Source organism: Macrosteles quadrilineatus, unplaced genomic scaffold (genome assembly GCF_028750875.1).
Source record: "Macrosteles quadrilineatus isolate MER2022 unplaced genomic scaffold, UCM_ALF_1.0 Scaffold_6__1_contigs__length_79288215, whole genome shotgun sequence".
NCBI lineage: Eukaryota > Metazoa > Arthropoda > Insecta > Hemiptera > Cicadellidae > Macrosteles > Macrosteles quadrilineatus.
Genome location: NW_026542599.1, coordinates 52,858,707 through 52,881,338, shown reverse-complemented (window position 1 = coordinate 52,881,338; position 22,632 = coordinate 52,858,707). Strand labels below are relative to the sequence as shown.

At 33.3% G+C, this 22,632-nt stretch overlaps 1 protein-coding gene across 1 annotated transcript in view; it reads left to right on the top strand.

Annotated features, from left to right (window-relative positions):
- The window catches only part of LOC128996265 (guanine nucleotide-binding protein G(o) subunit alpha), a 75,737-nt gene extending 54,347 nt beyond the window's left edge, over window positions 1-21,390 (top strand). Inside the window, exons 5-8 of the mRNA XM_054421462.1 lie at window positions 5,294-5,422; window positions 7,053-7,182; window positions 16,054-16,207; window positions 18,442-21,390. Coding sequence (XP_054277437.1) covers window positions 5,294-5,422; window positions 7,053-7,182; window positions 16,054-16,207; window positions 18,442-18,629 — 601 coding nt within the window. The 3' untranslated portion in view covers window positions 18,630-21,390. The remainder of the gene's footprint in view (window positions 1-5,293; window positions 5,423-7,052; window positions 7,183-16,053; window positions 16,208-18,441) is intronic.
- The last annotated feature ends 1,242 nt before the right edge of the window (window positions 21,391-22,632 follow it).

Sequence of the window (22,632 nt, the reverse complement as noted above, 5' to 3'; positions counted from 1 at the left end):
CCCTGCGTAGCGGCGACCGTGGAACTACTTTTTATTTGTTACCATTTGGTTTACACCGAATTTTGAGAGTTTGATTTCAAAAGTGCATTACTGCATAGTTTTAGTTGGGAGTTCAAATTTTGAGTTGAGATTTGAATGCGTAAACAGACAATACAAGGGAATATTAACATTTGTTGAACGATACTGTAAAGTTCGATTTTTGTTATTTGTTAATCGTAGAGTTTTTATAGGGGGTAACCTGATAACCTGTCAGGCTTATATATTATTCTCTTCTTGATATACCAACCTACAACCATCTACACCATATTTTTATCCATAAACTAGCTTTGTAAAATAGTTTGAATTAATAACGCATTTCCTCCTTTTTATCATTCTTTATAATCCTTCATAATATTATTTAAAAACATCATCCATACGAATAGAAACTTTAGTATCCCATTTATAAGTAGGGTAAATGTTTGATAAAAATACTTAAATGTCTTATAATAAACGAAAAGTTACATTATTATATTAGTTCCGGGCCCTAAAAAATAACATCGGTAATAATTTTGCATAGTAGATTCACTGCCGTGATATGAACATTCTACATCCATGTTAAAATTTGTAGCAAATATAAGAATAGAAATAATAATTTGGTTCAATTTAGCCAGTTAAAGTGTTAACTGTAAATTAATGTGTTCTTACAAATTCGACCAACTATGTCAATCCGAAAGGGTGATTTAATTTTAATTCTTTTATGTTGTAACCTGCCGTAAAAGGATACAAAACTCAATTTAATAGGGCACACTTTGTGTCCGCAGGTGGTCAATATAGATTGGATGTAATTATCGAAAATCGACTTGAACTCTTTTGCGTTTTACACATGCCATGTTATACGTGCATGGTGCATGACGTGTAAATATACGCATCCGTTGTGGTAGGCCTACCTAGGCCGGTATGAATATCAATTGATATGGACGCCTCCGACAATTTCATTAAACGCTAATTTTAGATTTTATTTAGTACATACAACACGTTATGTTGACTCTGGCTGTATTTCCCCACATCGATGGTAGTTCAACGCAATTGCTTCCAGAGGCATCGAGGTGCCATTTGTTGTTAGTTAGTAAGGCCTACTGTGTAACTGTTTTGTTGATCCTTTTTGAATGGTTCTGCAGTTGGTGTGTATAAATAAATAAAATATAGCAAAGGCTGGTATTTCATAATTTGTATACTGCCACATATATAAAATTATGCCCAAATGAGATGTACAGCATTTATTAACAAGTAATTGTATACTCACTAGTTAACCGCCCGTTTTTTTTTTATCAAAACCAAAGAATCTCTTTAATATCTGTCATAAAATAATAAAAACCTAAGGAACCTTCGCTGGTACAATATATAGACCCATAACGCGGGGAAAAACACACGTAAAAACGTGTCAGATGTTAAAATACGACAAGAAGTCTACGTACACTATCCTACTTACCTGTCCTAACGGTTGCATTAAACATTTAGAAACCAATCACATAATAATAGGCAGACCAAGGCTGCGTAGGTTTCCATAGAATAAACAGATGCTGCGTAGTAGTCTGTGATATATATATTCATGATGTGTACGTGCCTTTCAATACTCTATGGCGGCATTGTCTGTTGGGTCACATGGTTGGTGTCATGCTACCGGGATATGGCAATTTATACAGTGGAATTTATATTCTAAACTAAGATATACGCATACCGTATGGATTTTACTTTATAAATTGAAATTGTCTGGGTATGATATGCAAAATATGATGTAATAGAGTAGTGTATAATCTTAAGATAACATAGTTTGGACATGACAGTATCGACTAACGAGTTATTGTAAAGCTAATCTATTCTAAATTTTTCACAAAATATACTTTACACAGATTTACAGTCTCAATACTATATTACGGACAATGCCTTGCTCGGCACCACCCGCATACCCTTGCCTGGATGACAGGTTTTCACCAGTTAACCGATTACATTTATTTAATACGGGCGCCGTGGTAAACCTTGAATAACGAACAAAACTTGACATTTACGTTTTTGTCTACGACATTTTGTATAAATAATTACGAAGTAGTTCAAACCCCAAATTTGTTACAGAAGTGACGGGATCGGAACCCATAGGCTTCCTTGCTAATATCTCCAAATATATTTTATAGTATGTGTTTATCTGCAATAGCTGCTGGACCCGTACTTCGCAACGGGAAGAAAAATTAGCTTCATAATCATTGAAATAGATTTAGAAAGGATCAGCTGTCTGAAATTGTGAAATGAGCATTTGTCAGTTCTGATTGTTTACATTCAAATGTCAACGCAAAGGTAAACATTGTGAATTTTCTCATGCTTCTATGGAAACCAATCAATATTTACTTTTTAAAACCTCACCTCAAAACTTTGGACATTCAAGAGGCGTAGCCCGGTAGGAACTCAGGGAAGTGAATAGGCCTATGACATTCCTAGATATGTGGACCATTTTCGTGCTTAATTTTGGCTGTATCGGTTTAGTATTTTAGTCGTGATAGCTGCCCAGACAGACAGACACCACCTAAATTTTATAATAATATAGATAAGGCCAAATGTCCTGGCAGTCATGCCAACAAAACCGGAAAGTTTGACGCTTGAGTTCGCTGATGTTGACTAAGTGTTTATTTTTAATTTTAGGGTAAATGTTATAATTTGTGCTTACTCTTTGGTAATAAGAAGAGAGGGCGAGTAGTCGTGTACACATGTTGTCCTGTTAAAGTTAGCATGGTTTAAATCTTGCTAAATAACAAGAAACAAAAGTACTAAAACTATTAAAAAACACCTACATGTAGGATAAAACTAACCTAAAATAACATTTTTCTAATCCATAAGGAACTCTACCAATAGCTCAATGCACGTTTACTGAAAGAATAATTAGATAAATTTCTCCTATTTCAACGTTCCCGATTTTCACGACACCTTGTAAACGTTTTCTGCTCGGCGGTTGTCTTTCAATTAGAGACACATCGTCAATTGGACAGAAATATTCATTCTTGGTAAGGACAGAGTTTGTGTCCAAACAAGTAAATACCACTAAATTGAGAAAGTGTAGTAGGCTGAGATTTGTTAGGTGATACGGAAATCTCTGTGGTCGTACCGTTGGTGACACGATACAAAGAATCATATTATTGCTAAATAGGTACGATAAGGAACATTAATTTTGATTCTGTTCGATCTTGAGAAGTCAGTATATTTTGATGGTTAGAATCTTAACCCAGCTGTTTTTTTTATTGTCGGGGTTTGTATCATCATTATTTTGTCCTGGCTAAAGAAAACTGATAGCCTACTATGATTGCTTTCATAGCAGTGAAAGCCAGTTGAGCGGAGCGATCACGTTCTATGTTTTTTAATAGAGCAATAAATAAACAAATGTTTATATATATAATACAAAATACAACTATTTCATCAATTAACTTATCAGTTTCGTTCAGAACTATCAACATCTATAACAAGTTTCATAAGTAAAGATGGACATTACATGCTTATCCTTTGTATCGGTATTTTTCCTGTGTTTGCTTGCTAATGTCATCTGGTGAACCCACGGTTCTGGTTGAACCCGACCTTGAACTTAAACACAGCAATAAATACACAATTGTCAAAAGTTAAGTAAAAACAAATCAATGTGTAGGCCTATGATGAAGCGTTGTTGTACAGTTGAAGGTTACGGGAAAAATCCCAAAAAAATAGTGCATTTAAAATTTGTATGTTATTATTGTGGAGAAAAACTGTTGTGCAGTTTGCTTATCTTAGAAGAACTTTAACTCTTGTTTTATACAACAAACCAGTTTTAAACTTGAACAATCCAACTGTTCAAAAGTTCCATATTTTTCGTGACAAACCCAACAAAGTTGGATTGTAGCGTTATGGTTACAACTTGTTGAAGTCATAGAACTTTATCAATGACTCGAGCACAAGTCGTATTGAATAAGTCGTCACGCTATGAAATATTAAAAAGTTCCTCCTTCTTTGTGGTCAGATCGATTTCCTGCCAGATTTCGGTGTGGAGCGATTGCTGTATTATTTGTCGACTGCTGTAAATTATTTAGAAAATGTTCTTGGTAGTTTTTAAACGATTTCGATACTCGTTGCTTTATTATACTCGAGGACGAGTAACTGAGTTATGTTTGATCGTATTTGTTTCAAAGTTAGCGAAACCTGTATTGTTTGTGTATTATTCCTTACTTATGAAACAGCTGTTGTATTTACCTATTGTTTACAGTGCTTGTATCTACATATTAATAGGCAAGCATGTTTCTTTAAAACCTTTTTTCTCAGCTCGTTTGCATCGCCGGCAAACACCACGGAAACATTAACATGTTAATTAATGTTAAAAATTAATGTTAGTTCATGTGGAAAATGTTACTATAGTTCGGCCGCTTAGAAAACGACCTGCGCGCTAATGCTAAACCAATGCTGGATGAGGTCGCTTTCTAAGCGGCCGAACTATAGTACGGTACTCATAGGTATAACCATACAATAAAGCCCACGTTTTAAAATTTACCATTAAATATTAAAACAAGTTTCAATGAAAAGAAAAAAGGATGAGAAGTCTACTTCAGTGGTCTACGACAGCAAAACACTGCGTTCCCTTTACGTTCAGTTGACGTCAGCAAAAGACACGCTTGTCCCTTGCCGTAAAACTATTCTAGGCGGGTTGTCATGTTTGGACCAGCTGTGACAGCTGCTACCAACTCCCCATATGTTGTCATGTTGACGTTACACTGTTGAACGTCTACGTCATATGTGCTCAACATTTAGTACGTTTGATATACGTAAAGAAAACAACGTGTCACTAGTTTAAAGAAAAGAAACCTTAATGTCTGGCTGATACAGATTGTGATGGAATACATTTTCAATATTGTATTTTGACAAATGTGTCCTTTTAGAAGATTTTCAATGTTCTCAAGTTAATCAATGATTGCAGTTTGATAAATCCCTAATTTTTACTTGATGGTTATTTGAATATTTTCCATGGTTTTCTATATGATTTTCCATGAAGCATTTCAATAAATCGCCCCTTTTAATTAATCCGACGAAGCAACTCTTTACAGAATTCGGCTATATACAGGGTGTTAAAAAAGTCTTGATACAACCTAAAAGAAATTGAACGGCGTAATGTAAAACTTTTCAACTTTAACATATTATTTTGCAAAAAATCTAAATTTCGCCCCCTCCCCCTTTGTAGTTTGTGTTTTGAATTATCTCCTTCTTAATTTGTACTTATCTTTTGCTTCACTACTAATAATTTGTCTTTTTTCAGTTTCCTCGACGACTTAGACCGTCTAGGAGCCAAAGACTACCAGCCCACCGAACAAGACATTCTACGGACAAGGGTCAAGACCACTGGCATCGTAGAAGTTCACTTTTCCTTCAAAAACCTTAATTTTAAGTAAGTATTTCTGAACTCTCAAACTGTTGCAAGGAAATATTGATGAAAATTGCATATTATACTTTTAATTTTAAACTGTGTTTCCGTAGAGATATGTTAAATTTTTGAATGATTATGAAATTATCATTCAGTTTATTGAGTTGAACCTTTGGAATTCAGACCATAGGCCTACTGTAGTTGAATTTTAAATGTCCTTTTATGAAACCTTGACCTGATAGTTCAGAGGGTTGGGTCACCTTAAGCAACAGGTTCACTTATCTAGAACAATAAAATGATAGGTTTCTCAGGCAAAATTTCACTATATTGGGAAACTCCCTACTCTAAACTTATTAGTATTAGTCAGTAATCTTTTATGTATATAGCTAATATAAAGTACGATACCTGTGTAAACCGATTGTCGCATATTTTTCTGAATTATGTTTAAACCTGCATTAAGAAGAATGAAACTAAAACGTTGACTATACAGTTCTTTAATTCATCCGTTCATGAAAGATTACTTACGTATATGCAGTAACTCTAAAATTGGTATGGATACCATTACAAATAACAAATCCTAAATACTTAAAACATTCAATTCAATAATGCATTAAAATCCCTTATAAGTATAAATACTCCTTTATTTCTATATTTAATCGTAAATCAACCACTATAAGACACCCCAGTTGAGATGAGCTGCTGCTGTGAATGTTTTTATGGAGCGAAGAGGTTATTCAAAGTCAGGATGGGATTCATTGATTTTGCAAGATGAATGGGAGAAGGGCTCTTTCCCGGCTTTGTACTTGGCTCGTTAAGTCTTCTCTTTTGTCTTTGGGTGTAATCGGAGGAGGCCACCAAATAGAGGTCATCATATCTGCCTAGGCGAGATTACATATTGGATCAAACAATTATAGTTGATTAATTAATCAGTCAATTAATTAGCTATTGTGTAACATTTTGTTAAATGGTTTGTAGTGAAGAAATACTGCAAGGTTTGGACAGGTTTGGTTGATTCAGGTGTTGTAATATGTAACATTATATTAATCAATAGTAATAATAATTACACTGTTGACTGTTATTATTACACCCTATGGAAATAATATGACTGGAAGTGCAGCAGTCTTTGATCATGATTTTCAGTTAATTTAATGTCAGCCACACCCTCTGGATCAATTTGTTTGAATGGTTTGGGGATTCTACTAATAATGTGATAAAGGGTATCAGAAACTGACATTTCCTACCCTTTCTTTGAAAAAACATCCACAGACTATCTTTATTTACTGCCAAGAACAGTATTCCATAATTGTTTTAGAAATGGTCGATAAAATTATTGGCATGTATAATAACAGTATTGTAAACAAATTCTTTTGTTTTGTGGAATTATTTTTAAAGCTTGATAGCTTCTGCGGATTCCTTTAGATGAGAAAAGTAGGAAATTTACAAAATTTTGTATTTGTTCTAGGTGGTTTCATGCTATGACCTATCCATTGAAATTGGATTACGTTCTTACTTGCCTCGTTTACAAACAATCATTGCTCAGTTGCATAAAAACGATTTACAAAATATAGGCTTTTAGTTTAAATTTTATGCACTGAATATCATAGCCTAAAGCCAAATTGGTGATACAGTATCTTAATAAAATCTTTTTTTTCAGGTTATTTGATGTTGGTGGCCAAAGATCAGAACGAAAGAAATGGATTCACTGTTTTGAAGATGTCACGGCGATTATTTTCTGTGTAGCTATGTCAGAGTATGACCAAGTGCTTCATGAAGACGAAACCACGGTAAGTAAAATTTTACAACTACGTTTTGGGACTGTTGATTGCTTGAACAGTGTTACTCTTACTTAGAAAACTTCTTATGGCTTTTATCAAACTCATTCCAAAACTGAGGTAAATATTAAAATGATAGTAACATCAAGTTGTGGTGTCTCCAGCAACAATAGCAATTTACTTAATTCTAACACAGTAGTCACACAGTAGTAGTAAGTCTAGAAAAAATGTGTTACAGTAGAACCTCGATAAGAAGACCCTCGATAACAAGGGTCATTTTCAAATCCCCTTGAAATTATTTTATCCCTAATCACATGTTATTGCAAACCTGGATAAGAAGTCAACCTTGATAACAAGTCTTTTTTTATGATCCCTGTGAGAGTCTTGTTATCAAGGTTCTACTGTAGTTGAAAAAGATAAATAAAAAGATCAACCACAGTCGTTGTATTGAAAAAAAAAATTATAGACTCTTCAATGTGTTATATGTAAACTCACCATAAAAAAAATGAACTTCAAAAAAATAATATATTCTTGTTTTAGTCTCTAAATCTCTTTTACTGGCTTCAAAGCGACTGTCATACAGTCATGTATGCAGACAATACAGTCCTCACAATTACTGATGAACAAGCAGTAATGCTAGAAAGAAACACAATCACCTATTTCAACCAAACTAAACATTACTGCTCAGAAAATTATCTAGTCCTAAATGAAACAAAAACAGTACAAATGGCTTTCACGACCAAAAACAAGAACACACGACTATTACCGCTGTCTCAAGTAGAATTAAAATAAATAACGAAGCACCTAGGTGTTATGATTGATTCAAAACTAACTTGGAAACCACATGTAGATCAACTTTGCATGAAGCTTTCTTCAGGTATCTACGTGATTCGCAGAATGAAGCAAGTAAGTGGCCTGGACGTGGCTAAAGTAGCTTACTTTGCCCTTTTTTAATTACACCTGAGGTATGCCATAACTACATGGGGAAGAACAGCCAACACAAACATAGAAAGGGTCCTCAAACAACAGAAAAGAGCGATCAGATGCCTGGCAGGCATACAATATCAGGAAAGCTGCCAAAAACACTTCAAACAATTCAAAATCGTCACTGTAATATCACTCTACATACGTGAAACAATCCTGCATGCAATAAGCTCACAACAAACAAGACACCAGAACATACGCCAATTCAACACAAGGCATGCCTCAAACTTTGCCTTGCCACCACATCATCTCAGCCTATTTGAAAGGAAACCAGCGTACGAAGGAGCTTTTTATTGCAATCATCTACCTGAGCAGCTCAAGACACTACCACTGCCACACTTCAAGAACTAATCCACATCATGGCTACAGGACAGAACATTTTATACAGAAGCCGAATTCCTGAAAAAAAAAACAGCACCAGTGGATCTTCCCCTCAACCCTACAATGTTGTAAATAGTTTTAATTTAACCATCAAAAATTTGTTGACACATTACTATTCTCTATGAATTATGTAAAAGAAATATTGTCTATTGTCTAAATCCTTATAAAATATAATTAAATTTTAAATACCTAGTTTTTCACTTCTCCAATCAAAAAGTGTCTTTACTATTTAGTAGTTTGGTTAAAATGGGCTGTGTGATTCTACAGTTAATATTTTATATTGAGAAATCCCTTTTTCTGCATAGTCACAGATATGCGTCTGATTTAAGCTTTAAACCAACTCCATCTTTTGTGCACGAATAATAAGAGGTACAGAATTACTCTTGCGTAAAACCCGAGATATATCACTCATTTTCTCTCATAGCTTTGTCGTTCTTATACATCTTGTTCTACTAGTGTTAAAATCTATAGTCGGAAATGTTATTTGCAATACTATACTCCTTGAACATTACTATTAAAAAAAAATTGTCTATAGGGAAGAAACTGTATCTCTTGTAACTAATCCGTGGTAAAAAAATAGATAGTTGTTGTAGGGTCCACATACACTCAAAACAATCTATAATTTTCATCCTACGCATATTGGATACAGAGATATTAGAAGTGACAAATGCAGTACATTGCTACACTTTTCCTTTATTTCTCATTTTATAAAAAAATATTTTTGCAGCTTCACTCTTTCAAAACATTTTTTTGTTTTGATGTAAGCCATAACAACCAAGCTATAACCACCAGCAAAAGGACACAACAAATGCTACCAAGTTTACATCGAATCCTAGTTGAGCATTCATTAACCTTCTTATGCATGATTTTGATGGATAATTTATATGTACTAAGAAACCAATTACAATTATTTCATTTAACTGTGCATTTAAAATCTTTTTTAGCTAACAAACTAATCCAAGGGGATTATGGCTGTCTATAAAAAGACTAAATGTCCTTACTTTTGTGTTATAAATTTATTTTAAATTAATTATTTCTTATGGATTATATTAAATTAGGAGTCTCAACAAATTGTCTTTCAATTCTCCATGAAATATTTTGTGTGGGGTTGTCTCACCTGTTTACCAATGTAGGCTGCCAGTGTTGCCAGCCTGATGGTCCGATAAACAATCGGCTTATTTTTACACTGTAACTGCCATTCGCCGCCATTTGCAGCTCTGAATCTGATATTGGCAAAAGTCAAAGATGATAATAATGTGTTAAGTAACCGCTATGAATTTAGCATTTTTATGTAATGAGAGGACATGTAACTTTTGACAATCACAAAATGATTTCAATTATTTTGAAAATGTAGCAGGCCAAAATTAAATTTTATATTTAAATCTCAATGAATGCCAAGTGTAAAAGTTTAAGGTAAACATTGAATTTTGTGGATAACAATCCCCTTATTACCTAATGGTTATATTACATATGACTAATGTTTTTTTTTTTTTATATAAATTGTGATAAAAATATTAATAAGATTTTTTTAATTCATCCTTTACAATTTCTGTTTGATCCCACCAATCTTTGCGAAATATCAAAATTGTTGATCAAATCTAATCAATATTTGATATGTTTGAATTCACTTAGTGTTGGACAACTCATTGAAGGAAGGTGTTTTCTTAAAGAGGGTTGAAAACGTGTTCCGTGGGGTCCTATCACCTGCCTTCCTATTGTTAAAGGCTCTATTATGGAGTTTCTCCCTTGGCGTTTCCGGTGATCCAAGTGTTCAAATATTAGAGTCTTAGTCACCCATAGCATAAATCATTATTGTAAAATTGTTTAATGGCGGTTAATAGTTGGTAATTATATGCAAGATGCCCCTCCGATCATTTAATAATAAAACTTATCAAACAATTTAACCAATTTTAGTACCTATATTGCTATATTTTAAAAACAAGATTTAGGAAATGTAATTAAAATTTCTACAAACTATTACCAGCAATACTAGATTTAGAAGTCTAAAAAATTACCATTGTGTTAAATAATTAATTTATAAATCAATCTACAAAAAGGAAAAAGTTAACGCCAACAAATGATTTATGTACCCACCATTTTTAGCTTTAAACTTTATTAAAATTGGTGTTTCAATATGGGTTTGGGTGTTTCAATAGCTTATTTGTATTTTTTTTCAAATTGTTATTGAATCATAGAAAAATGTCAAATAAATGGAAAATAAACTGAATTATTTACTGTTTCATGTTCCATTACTAACTAGTTAAGTGTTTTCATTCTTTGTCTTTTGTATTGTTACAAGTTCAAAGGTAAACAAAAGAAATACAATTTTTATTTTTTTACATAACATCCTTGAAAAAGGCATATTTATTTATTATGATAAAAGAAAAGGAATAGAATCTCTAAGGAGATAAAAGAAAATCAGCTGTGATAAATAGTGCTGAACCTACTGTATTACATTGTTATGTTACACTGGTGGTACTGCATTATTACAGAGTACAACAACAGCTCCACTGCGTTTATTATTTATTGTACAGCTTACAACTGATTTATATTCTGCCGGTTCTCCTCCAAAATGGACCACAACCTTTTGACCTTATATTGCCATTCACAGTAAGCACCACTGTAAAAACTCTAGCTGAGAACATTGTTGAATTATTAGTATACATTTAACTTGAAGGATTTTAATCCAAATATAACAGAGATGATTTTTATTTGTTAATTTAACAAATTCAAAAGCCATTAATAGCTTGTCTACAGCAATTAAATTTTTGGCACCATACAGTGATTTTTTTTCAATCAGTCTTTTCGCTCTCCATAATTTTTAAAACTATACTAATACAAAATAATATAAAACAGTAGACTCAACAAAACGAAAAAACCCAAGAATCTAAAGTTGCCAGATGACCAAACTAGAGTTAATAGAGATGTAAATAAAGATGTCACAGTAATATTTCATTTTTGTCCTAGAAATATACCAAAATGAATACATCAAGTTGTTGTATATACATCTAAAATATTGAACCTAGATATCCTCAAATGTATGCACTTCACCATTTTAAACCTGATTAACTATTTTGAAAAATCAACTTTGCTTGCAACCCAATTACAAAATCATAAATTGCAAATAAAAAAAGTCCCCTGAATCATATATTGCTTTTGATTAAAACTATATCTAAATAATTGTCAACTGTATGTGTTAATGTAAAGCTTTATAGCCAAATAATTAGTAAATTATTTTTTAGAGTAATTAAACTTCACATTTAAGTATTTTTGTAAATTATTAAGAAATTGTACACACATGAAACAAAAGTTTTTAGATGTTAGACTAAAAAAAAAAAAAAAAAAACAATATTGTCAAAACTATTAATTCAAACTGTACTACCTAAAACTTTTTTTTTGAGCGGGCAAATTTTAAACATTAAACTTACATTTGTAAACACTTTTTTAGACCAGAAAAAAGTTCTTTTTACCTTTCACTGGATAGTAAAAGCATTTCTACTTTATACACCTATGAAACAATCTCATAAAAAATTACTTATTTAACCTATAGTTACAGTGACGTTAAAGTTCATTGACCTCGTAGGTCGCAAGTCCTCATGTCAAGTTTGAAGCAGTACAAAGCTCAAGTGCTTATTCTCTGTACGACAATTATTCTTGTCCTGTCATTTTCATCTTACCTCAAATTGCTTGATAGTTCCATTTGTGCAAACTCAAATTATATTGTACAAAGATACAGAATACTTAGATATTGTATTAATTTGTTTTTGACATGTATATTTATAAACTGTTTAAACATTCACTCTACAAATTAACCATCAATAGAATTATTCTAAAATCTATTCCAAAATTAATTTAATTCCATTTACACATTTATTCAATTTGGCAAATTACTTTAGATCATAGAATTTCAAATTTAAGAACAAATTGGCCCCTAAGTAATCATTAAGTCATCAATGTTGAGGAATTGTCCATCCATGGAATAAACTGATAAGGCAGGTCTCATGGTAAGACCTGGACCCGGGACTGATTTACTTTTTTGTTTTGATGTCCCCAGAGGGCAAAACAACCTTCTGTTCAAATTCAGACTTTATATTTCTGTCAGGTAGATAACTCTGAGTAAAAGTGAACCAATTTTGATGAAACTTGGTATAAATAAGTAAACCTATGTTTATTCAAACTAGTTCGCACACTACCATAACTAAGTAAATTTCCATTTGCCTGAATTAGTTTTTAACTAAATTTAAATAAAATTAGTTTAAGCGAGTACCTAGGTTTGCTGGTGCAAGGAATCTATAGACGTACCAAGAACAAAACGACCTGCGTAGAAATGAAAAGTTCACGCCAATGGGTGTGGCGTACCCTTCAAACAAGCGCGGCGCGAAAAGGCCCAGCGTCTTTTTGTTTCTGGGATGTCTATAATAAAATGTGTTTTTTAGTAAAATATAAAAATAGCTTAGTATAAGATGAATAAATTTGCTAAGTTTGTTCAAAATATATCCATAAACAAGCAAACTATAACATTTTACAACATTCTCCATAAGAATAACATGGGAATATTAAATTTATAATTTTTTTAATTTTCTCTGTTTCCAATAACCGTACGAAGGGGGAGCGAGCTGGCGTAGTGGTTAGAGCGCGGGACTTCAGTCCCTGAGGTCCCGGGTTCGATCCCCGCCAAGTCACCAATGGATTTATCTAAGTGATAATGCCGCAACCCCTAGGTCTAGCCTGAAGTAATGTGAAAAACAATCCCAGGCTCGTGCCTAGCGCCCTAGGACAAAAAAAAAAAAAAAAAAAAAAAAAAATAAATAACCGTACGAAAACAATTTGAAATACTAAACTATCTGTTTCTTTAAGCTCTTTTAAAAGGTCTTGAGAGAAATTTGGAAATTTTGTATTTTGAGGGTAAAAATTAAAAAAACAAACAATTTTTACACCATAAAACCCCTGTAAATCTCCGTTCCCATAGTCAGATCATGCTGGTTCGCGAACTCATCTTGAAGCAAAATTTCATCAAAATCAGACAAAAAATACTCAAGAGTTAGCGTGTGGACACATATTTATCTATACATATATACAAATTTGAATAGAGTTTTTGGCCTCAAGGGACATCAAAACGAAAAAGCATATCGGTCCCAGGCTCCTATAAGGAAATTCGCTAATAGGCCTACAGTAAGGCTATCTAAATACTCAATTTAATTAATTTGCAAATAAAGTTGTATGTTGTTGTATTAATAGTCAAAGGTTGTATCTATTTATTTATTTTCATGCTATTAAACCGAATAAAAATTCCATTAACATTTCAGCCCTAGCCCTATGTAACGTCTAAAAGAACAAGCTATGAGTTAATTTGCAGTGAGGGGATGAAATTAACTTTCTAACTGCTGTTATAATTTTTCAGTTTTATTTTAGCCTATATAGCATTTCGTTTTACTAAAATCATAATATATTTTCCATTAGCAAGACCGGGGTTAACACAACAGCTATCTCCACTGTTTGTATTTCCGTGATAACGGACAGTGTCAAGTGCTAGTGTTGAGATTTCGAAATCGATACCCGCGTTTCACTCATCCTAGTCGGGAATTGGCGCGCTGGTCGGGCTATCGATCGCGGCGTTGCCATGGCGACGGGCGTTACTGCGACACCGGTGCTGCTACCTGTCGGCGCGGCCGCGAACCACGTGAACACACCCATTGCCGCCAGCGCCAGCCCGCCAGCGTTGCTGAGGTTATGTTCGCGTAGCAGACGACGCGACGTTACGCAACGCAGTTCTCAAAACTTGGGGATGAAAAATTAAATTCGCTAAGATTCATTTGTTGTTCGAAGAAGTCACTAAGAAAACTACTTCCAATTTTTTCGTCAAATGAAAGCTAGCCTATTGAACAATTTAACTAGCCAACTTATTTTTTTTATATTACATAATTTATATTTTACTTCCCTTTTGTTTTGTTTGTTATTATATCTTCTGGGCAGCTCAGCCAGTCTTAACAAAATTCAAACCTAGCTCGTCCATTAAAAAAAAAGTTGGTTAGACAATAATACAATGCTGAAATCCAAATGGTTCTTCTTTTAATTTGAACATTATTTGACTAAAGTTAAATAAATTATGAAAAAATGATTTTTTGTGATTGTAGACAGTTATTGAACAGTAGATAGTTAGTAACTTATATTCATTTTGTTCGTAATAGTTTCTGTATCCAATAGTCAATGGTAATAGTTAGGAGAATTTGAAAACATAAAACAAATCACTTTTGTAAGGGTGAATTTTTAGGAAAAAGTCAAATATATATATTTTTATAATTTTATTTAAAAAGCAAAACTTGTCACTTGTAACGTAAATTTGTCATGCACAATTCAAAATATTCAAATAGTGCAGAATTTATTTCTCTACTTAGATTATCTTTAGGCCTACACAAAATAAAAACGTTTGTAGATTTACTAGCTATAATGTGGAAAAATTGGAAAACGTAAATTTTTACAATTACACTTTGATAGATCCAAAGATGTCCTCTAATAATAATCAAAATCATAATACCATATTTTTAAAGCCAATAATAGGCCTATATTCTAAAAAAACAATTACTAAATAAGATAAATAATTGAATAGTTTGTTTTCACATGAGCAACAATGTAAACAAAACAAAACAACTGTTATAGGCCACAAAATAAAAATAACACGTGTTGTGAAGTTGAACGTGTCAGTGAAACAACTTCACTGACTTCATATCCTATTTTGGATCAAATAATAGTGTATGTAATTAATTAAATTAAATTTATATGCCAATAAATTGTAATGTTATTATGTGTAAATATTTTTGCGAAATAATGCCAAAATATTACACCTAATACACAACACTATAACAAAACCACATTACACTGTAAAATTACGGATAAAACTCACACTTTGTCTTGTTATCGAATCAAAAATCACGATGACGCCGCCATTTGAGGTTAGAAGATCACAGTCCTTTTCTTTAATTGCTGATTGATTTATTGTTTTTTTTTTTAAATTACTTGCTTAGCTTTCACGATTTCACAATGAAACATGGTGGTTGCAAGTTTGCATGTTATTGTCATTGAAATGTAACTCATGATTAGATTAGATCGATACTTATGTTATAAGGTTCATTCTTACAAAATAATGAAACTTCAGAATCTCCTATATTGGTATAAGAGTTAGGCTATGTCATTTCACCAACTATAACTGTGCGTAAAATTTAACTGGGAAAAATGTTACGTCAATCAACAAATTTTGTCTTTAAGTATATTTATTATAAACCGCACGGTTGTCCTACAAGCATATACCTCACTTCTCTGCGTCATAATCTTTACATACTGTGTTATACATCTGTGTTATAACATACTCTACAATGTTTTTGAAAATTAATGAATTATTAGTTCATTAATTTAAGTTGCCTTTTTTTAAATTACTGATGTTTTGCTGTTGCGACTTGCATGTCTATTCTAAATTAGAATTTTTGTATGGTCGTGTAACAACCTCTTGTTTTATGTTTGCAGAACCGTATGCAGGAGAGTTTGAAGCTGTTTGATTCCATATGCAACAACAAGTGGTTTACGGACACTTCCATAATTCTCTTCCTAAACAAGAAGGATTTGTTTGAGGAGAAAATCAAAAAGTCTCCACTTACAATATGCTTTCCAGAATATGCAGGTTTGTGCTGATCAAAATTATCTAGAATAGCTGGGGTAGCTAAGTGGTTACAGTGCTCACCTAGTACAGTAATCAAAAGGTCGCAAGTTCGATCCTGAGAAAAGTCACTAGTTTTGTTATGCCTCGAAACTGGACCCGGCTGTACTTGATCATTGGGCTTTCAATAAATTATCCTGACTAGTCTTGGTTAGTAACAAAGCTACACAAGGCAACTTACTTTATTCTTTACTCATATTTGGTTAAAATAGGCACATAGGTGGCATCCCCTTCTCAGTTGGTAATAATATCTAAATGGCATAGATAAAACATACCCTTAGTAGATTTCTTGTCCTTGTGGAACAGCTGAAGCCAATTCTTTTTGTTATTTCAGTCATTTAAAACCTCATTTCACCAAATAAATCATCCCCAACTTATACAGTTTAACCAAACAGTAAGGCACAAATTTTGAAATTAACTCAAAAATAATAGAAAAAAAAAATTGTTGACACTAGCGATCAGTGTCACGGACATAAACTAGACACGAAAAACATGTTTCAAAATTTACAATGGGATGAGAAGTCTACTTGTTGGTTAGTCTATGCTAATGGTAATTTCTCATTGTCATTTGAACATACAAATTATACAATTGGAAGATAAATAATTTTCAACCAAATATATACTGAGAATAAGGTGGTTTTTAGTTTTTGTAGTTTTTGTGCTATACTCCATTCACAAAATTTAGGCTGTGTTAAGGGAATAAATCTATATCACCTCCACTTGACCATTACCTTTAATAACAGCTAAAAAACAACAGGTTTAAATTACCTGTATCCGTCAAGTGATCCTAGATTGTAGTTGGTTACTTACAGCTGTTTCGTGTTCTTATAAACACATCTTTAGGTCAAACATAGCATCGATATATCCATAAAAGTTATTTGTAAAACTTTAAACCTCATGTCGTCCATTCCATGGATACATCAATGCTATGTTTGTCCTGAAGATGTGTTTATAAGAACACGAAACAGCTGTAAGTAACCAACTACAATCTAGGATCACTTGACGGATACAGGTAATTTAAGCCTTTTGTTATAAAAATCCAGAGGCTATACGGCTATTTGGTTGTTATTGTTTTCATAATGAACACATTCAACTATTTTGAAAACATTATAAAAACAATAACAATGAAATCAAAACAAATACATGCTAATTTTATAGTTACAATCAGGTTTTCTTTGCAAACTGAGTGACGTCAGAATATGACGGGAATAGTACACCAATGTATTTGCCTTCCAACATGAGGCTATACCATAAAAATGAAACAGCTTAACAGATTAAGTCAAATAGATTTTTAAGCAAAAAAAGGTGGTGGGGGAACTTCCCCTTAAACCGTCTAAATTTTGTAAACCGAGTATAGAACAAAATAACTTGAGCTTTGCAAAACTGTCATAGTTAAAAAAAATATGGTCATAGTTAAAAATGACATTGGACTGTCAAGTGTTGAAATTCAGAGTAAGTTCTCCCTCCTATGAGACATATCCCTTTTTATGGCTTAGGGTGGGTTTAGAACTGCTGGGTCACAGCATTACGACAAAGGTAGGCCTAAATGGCAAGATTTTAAAGCTGGCCTACAGAAAAATTGTTCAGTTATCTTACATCGAAGGTGCCTCCAGCTGTTGTACTAGTTTATAGATTTAGTGTGGAATACCTTAATACCTTAATACCTGCTGCGACGTCGTTGACCAGAATTTCTGGATAGACTGTGTCATTAACTAAAAATAATATTTACACTATTTACAATACTTTTGGCAAGATGGCGTTGAGCCTATACTCGATGGAACGCATCAAATTACTCGTCAACTGAGTACAGTGGTCGGTCGACTAGCCAGGCTTTAACTTTCTTTTTAAAAGTGCACTCTTTGATGCAATAATCCGAACCGCCTTCTTTTGAAGGAGAAGAATATCTTCACACCTTGCAGCGTGTCCCCAAAGCAGGAGTCCATAGGAGAGGTGGGAATGAAACAAGCCGTGATAGACGGTGGTCAGGTATTGCCTCGTCAACAGGGGTTTAAGTCTGCGGAGTAGATGGATGACTCGAGAGAGCTTCGTACAGATACTGTCCACATGGCCACTCCAGCTAATCTTTGTATCTAAATAAATGACAAGGAAGTTAGGATTTTCTCATTAATTCCCTTAAATATTAATTTGAATGCATAATGGCTATAGACTTGTGCCTATATCAATATGTATGTTTACAGGAGCACAAGAGTACGGGGAAGCAGCCGCTTACATCCAGGCGCAGTTTGAGGCCAAAAACAAATCCACAACCAAAGAGATCTACTGTCATATGACATGTGCCACGGACACCAACAACATTCAGTTTGTGTTTGATGCAGTTACCGACGTCATCATAGCCAATAATCTACGAGGCTGTGGCCTTTACTAAACATTGACTAGACAAATACTAATGGCCAAGAAATGTACATCACTGGCCGAGTGTGGTCCTAGCAGAAGTTGTGATAGCGACGGTAGGAAACGAGAACCGGGTTTGAAATTCAAATTTTCTGGATGACCAAAATTATAGAAATTATTTTTTTATTGTCTAGTGCTCGACCTTTCTTGGATTTAGTGTTTGACATAGCCTGGCCTTCGCTAGTGTTGTTAGATTTTATCCAAATCTTCGGAAAGTTTTTATCATTTGTAACACTATCGAACTTTTAGCATTTTGACCGGAGTTGACCATGGATGCCGCATCATATTGATGCGGGGGTGAGATTTTCAACTTGTAGATTTGTTTGAAGCAAAGTGAAATGCATTTATGATTATTGTTTTCCAAGACTCGTTGTGTACTTTCATAGTTAAAATTTTCAATCGCTATTCTTGATTTGTATGTTTAAAGGATGTTTCTGAAAACTTTGACATAAATCGATAATCAATCGAAAAATCGTTTGTATCGTTAAACCACACGAGTGTATAACTGCAATATACTTATAAATAGAAAACTCATCTTATCGTGTATGTTTACATTCTATTATTCTTTAACGATTATCGTACATTAAATTATGCGTACGAGTCGGCTTTATACGATTCTTACATTTTTAACATTGCCTATTAAATTTTTATTCCTTGGTATTTTATTCCGATACGTACCGTAAGTGTTTAAATATATCGGCTTATTTTCGTTAGTATAGTGGTCGGTACCTAGATCCTAACGACGTGCCAGTTATACGAGTTGTAGATATTGTATGATATACTGTATTACTATTATGTCTGATAAGATTTTAGAAACACCCTGTATCGATGTGGTTCACGTTTGTATTAAACCGTTCTACAATTATTAGAGTTAGTGTGAAATTCCACGGTCGAGATGGTTCGATATCAGAGTATTATTGTTCTTTAGAACTTTGTATATAATACAAGCATCAGTAAGTAGCCGTCATTAAACTAATATTTGAACAGTGCTAATTGATAAATCGCTATATAATAAATAAAGTTAGTAATTATTATGTAATGTGAGGTTGATGTATTGATGTCACAAGATTACAAACCCTAGACATAAGCATTGTTCGATGCCACATTGTTATATTCTATGTCATTTTAATTACACTCGTTACTCAAAAACTGCCATAAAAAACGTTCTTACAATGTGCGAGGATCAAGGGTTTGCTTTCAAAGTCAAACTGCCTTCGATCTCATGGAAAGCCATCAAGACTGCTATTCTGCATTTTGTAGAGTTTCCCGTGTTTTCCAGTCATGATTTCTTAGCTTCACGCCAACAAGCACAGAAGCACAGACTGCAAAGGTCAAATGTTTTGCTCTTCCTTTCCTAATTTCCATGTTAATGTGTTTTTCGACAATACAATGTTGATTTGAACTTAGAAAGTCCTGTAAAAAGTTAGTTATGTTTTACGCTATTTATTAGCTTACGTTTATGTTATTTTAATATTGTAAATATATGTGTTTTGGACCAATGAATCTTATTAGATCTGCCAATGTATTTATTTTTGTCAACGGCTTTCAACTAATTTATGTGTGAGGTAAAAATTATGTTCCAGTAGGGTTACCGCTGTCCTCTGTATCTCCTACTTTTGTTATGAAACGCACATGGAGCTTGTTACATTATAGCACAAGAATCAGATATATTTTATACTAAAATGTTGTAGACTTTGTATTTTTATGTACAAATTACATCGGAAATTATTCTAACCATAAAGGGGATTTAAATTTTACTTAAATATAACCGTACCATATTAGTATTGAAATTTAAATAAATAATTTAGTGAGTTTCTTAAGTGCAACATAATTATCGTTGTAAATTAGACAAGAGTTTGCCATGCCCTTTCAGTATTTAATTTGGCAATTTTCCAACTTTGTCTCATCTGAAAGCAGTGTTTAGCTTGAACAAATTGATAGATTTAACCTTCAATTTTACAGTAGTATTTTGTGATTCTCATCTCAATTGTCTTCGCAGTGTTAGGCTTTAATAGAACCAGAGACTCCCTACCATGTTTTTGAATTTTGTAAGCAAATAACAAAAAGTAGAATTGCAGATCTCAGCCATGTTGAAGTATTACTATCTTAACACATTCCTGAACAGCTTTGTCATTCACTACCAGAGTTGTCTTTAGAATTTGAAATTCTACCCGACATGTAGACAAAATTTAGTCGTTAAAGATGCCCGAGCTCGAAAAAGTGCCATTTGATGTTTCAAGTCGAATATTACCATATTATGTAATCAAAGCTGTGTCAAATAACCATTTATCTGTATAGTTTAATTTTGTTTGAGTGTTTATGAAACATTTTTCAATGATTCTAGTCAAGTAGAAACCCTAACTGTAAACTTTGTAATTTTACCACGAGTTATTTATTTGTTATCGCTAGCCTGTTTCTAAGACATGGGTGTCGTCGCTTACCTCGGGTCTACCGACGGTTACTCGTAGTCCAAACTGGACGTATTCGTTGTATGCATGCGACGTTTTATCACCGCTGTTATTCGAATTCTCACCTCGACGATAACTGGTAAACATTCCTGCAGAAGCTTCTATCGTGTTATTTCTTCACCGCTAGTGACTAGAAGCGACAGTGGTGAGAATCGTGACAGCTCCAGTCTGTTCTTGTACCAGTGTACAGGTGGTTATCTGGTATGTATTGTATGTACTGGTTTCTGTATCGCTGCAACAACCCAAATAAAGCAACTGAAACTTTTATTGTGTCTTCTTCATTTGTTGTCCTTCTTATTATCCACTTCATTTGTTTAACAACCACAAATGAATGTTGTTACCATAGACTAACAGTCTGCTGAACACAAGGATTTAGCCCGGAACCGATTTGCACATAACTTTAGAATAGGCCTAAAGAATGATTGCCCAGATAAATTTCCAAGGGCGTAGCTGAAGGTGCTCCTGCATCCCACAAAATTATCTTAAAATTAAGTTTTTAACAATGACTGAGGTTTTTTGACAATGAAAAGAATTTTAACCTACATAAGAAACAGATGAATGACGAAAGATTAACTGATTTTGCAAACTCAACCGTTCACTACGGCAATGTCAGTGTTTCATCAGAACAAGTACTGGATGTAATGGCGAGCATTACCAGGTTCTCTTGTAGTTTTTGATGCCATGCCATCAAACCAGTTAGCAATGTTAACTTTTTTAAACTAATAAAAATCACATTTTTAGTTATTATTTCTTTACTGTACTGTATTTATATCCTAAGGAATTTGATTGTGTTAGTAACAAGCTAATTGTCGAACTGTAAAGGTAAGGCCTAAAGTCTTACCTTTCGGTCTTTGTAGGCCTAAGACTTGTCTTGGGACCAACATTTTAAACTTGTTTTAAATAAAATAACTTCTGGTCTCTTTGCGATGGGATTTTAAAAATGTCCAAACTATGCAGTATTGAAGTTTTAAAAATGACTTATATTTTCCGTATTCAATCCCATACATATTACGGCATATTTGAATATGGAGTAAGTGATGCGATTAACTCAGGTGATTAAAGAACCGATTCACCGAGTTCTTCTACAAAATCCGAATTACGCCGTTCTTTTTCTCTCCATCAGTGGCGAACACCTGAACGAACAGCCTGAAAATGAACTGAATATAGCTGGAGTGGAATGGAAAACATTCTAGATTTTTCTTTGTGTGTCACTAATATTTTTTCATAACCTACTATGCTAGTTTTTAAGTAGGGCGATGACACATTAAAGAAACTGTATTAACTTATAGGGGGCTTTTGAAATAGTTCAAAAGATTGTTGAATTATTTACGTTTACTATGACTAACGTAAATCACTTTGCAAGAACCTAATAATCAATCTAACTAACTAATCAAACTAATAAAGAATCAAACTATAAAGAAAATCAACAGTTTAACGAATTTATTAGGTATTTAAAATATTTATTTAAAGGCTAGTACACAAGTGAACGCAAATATTAGTCTTCATATG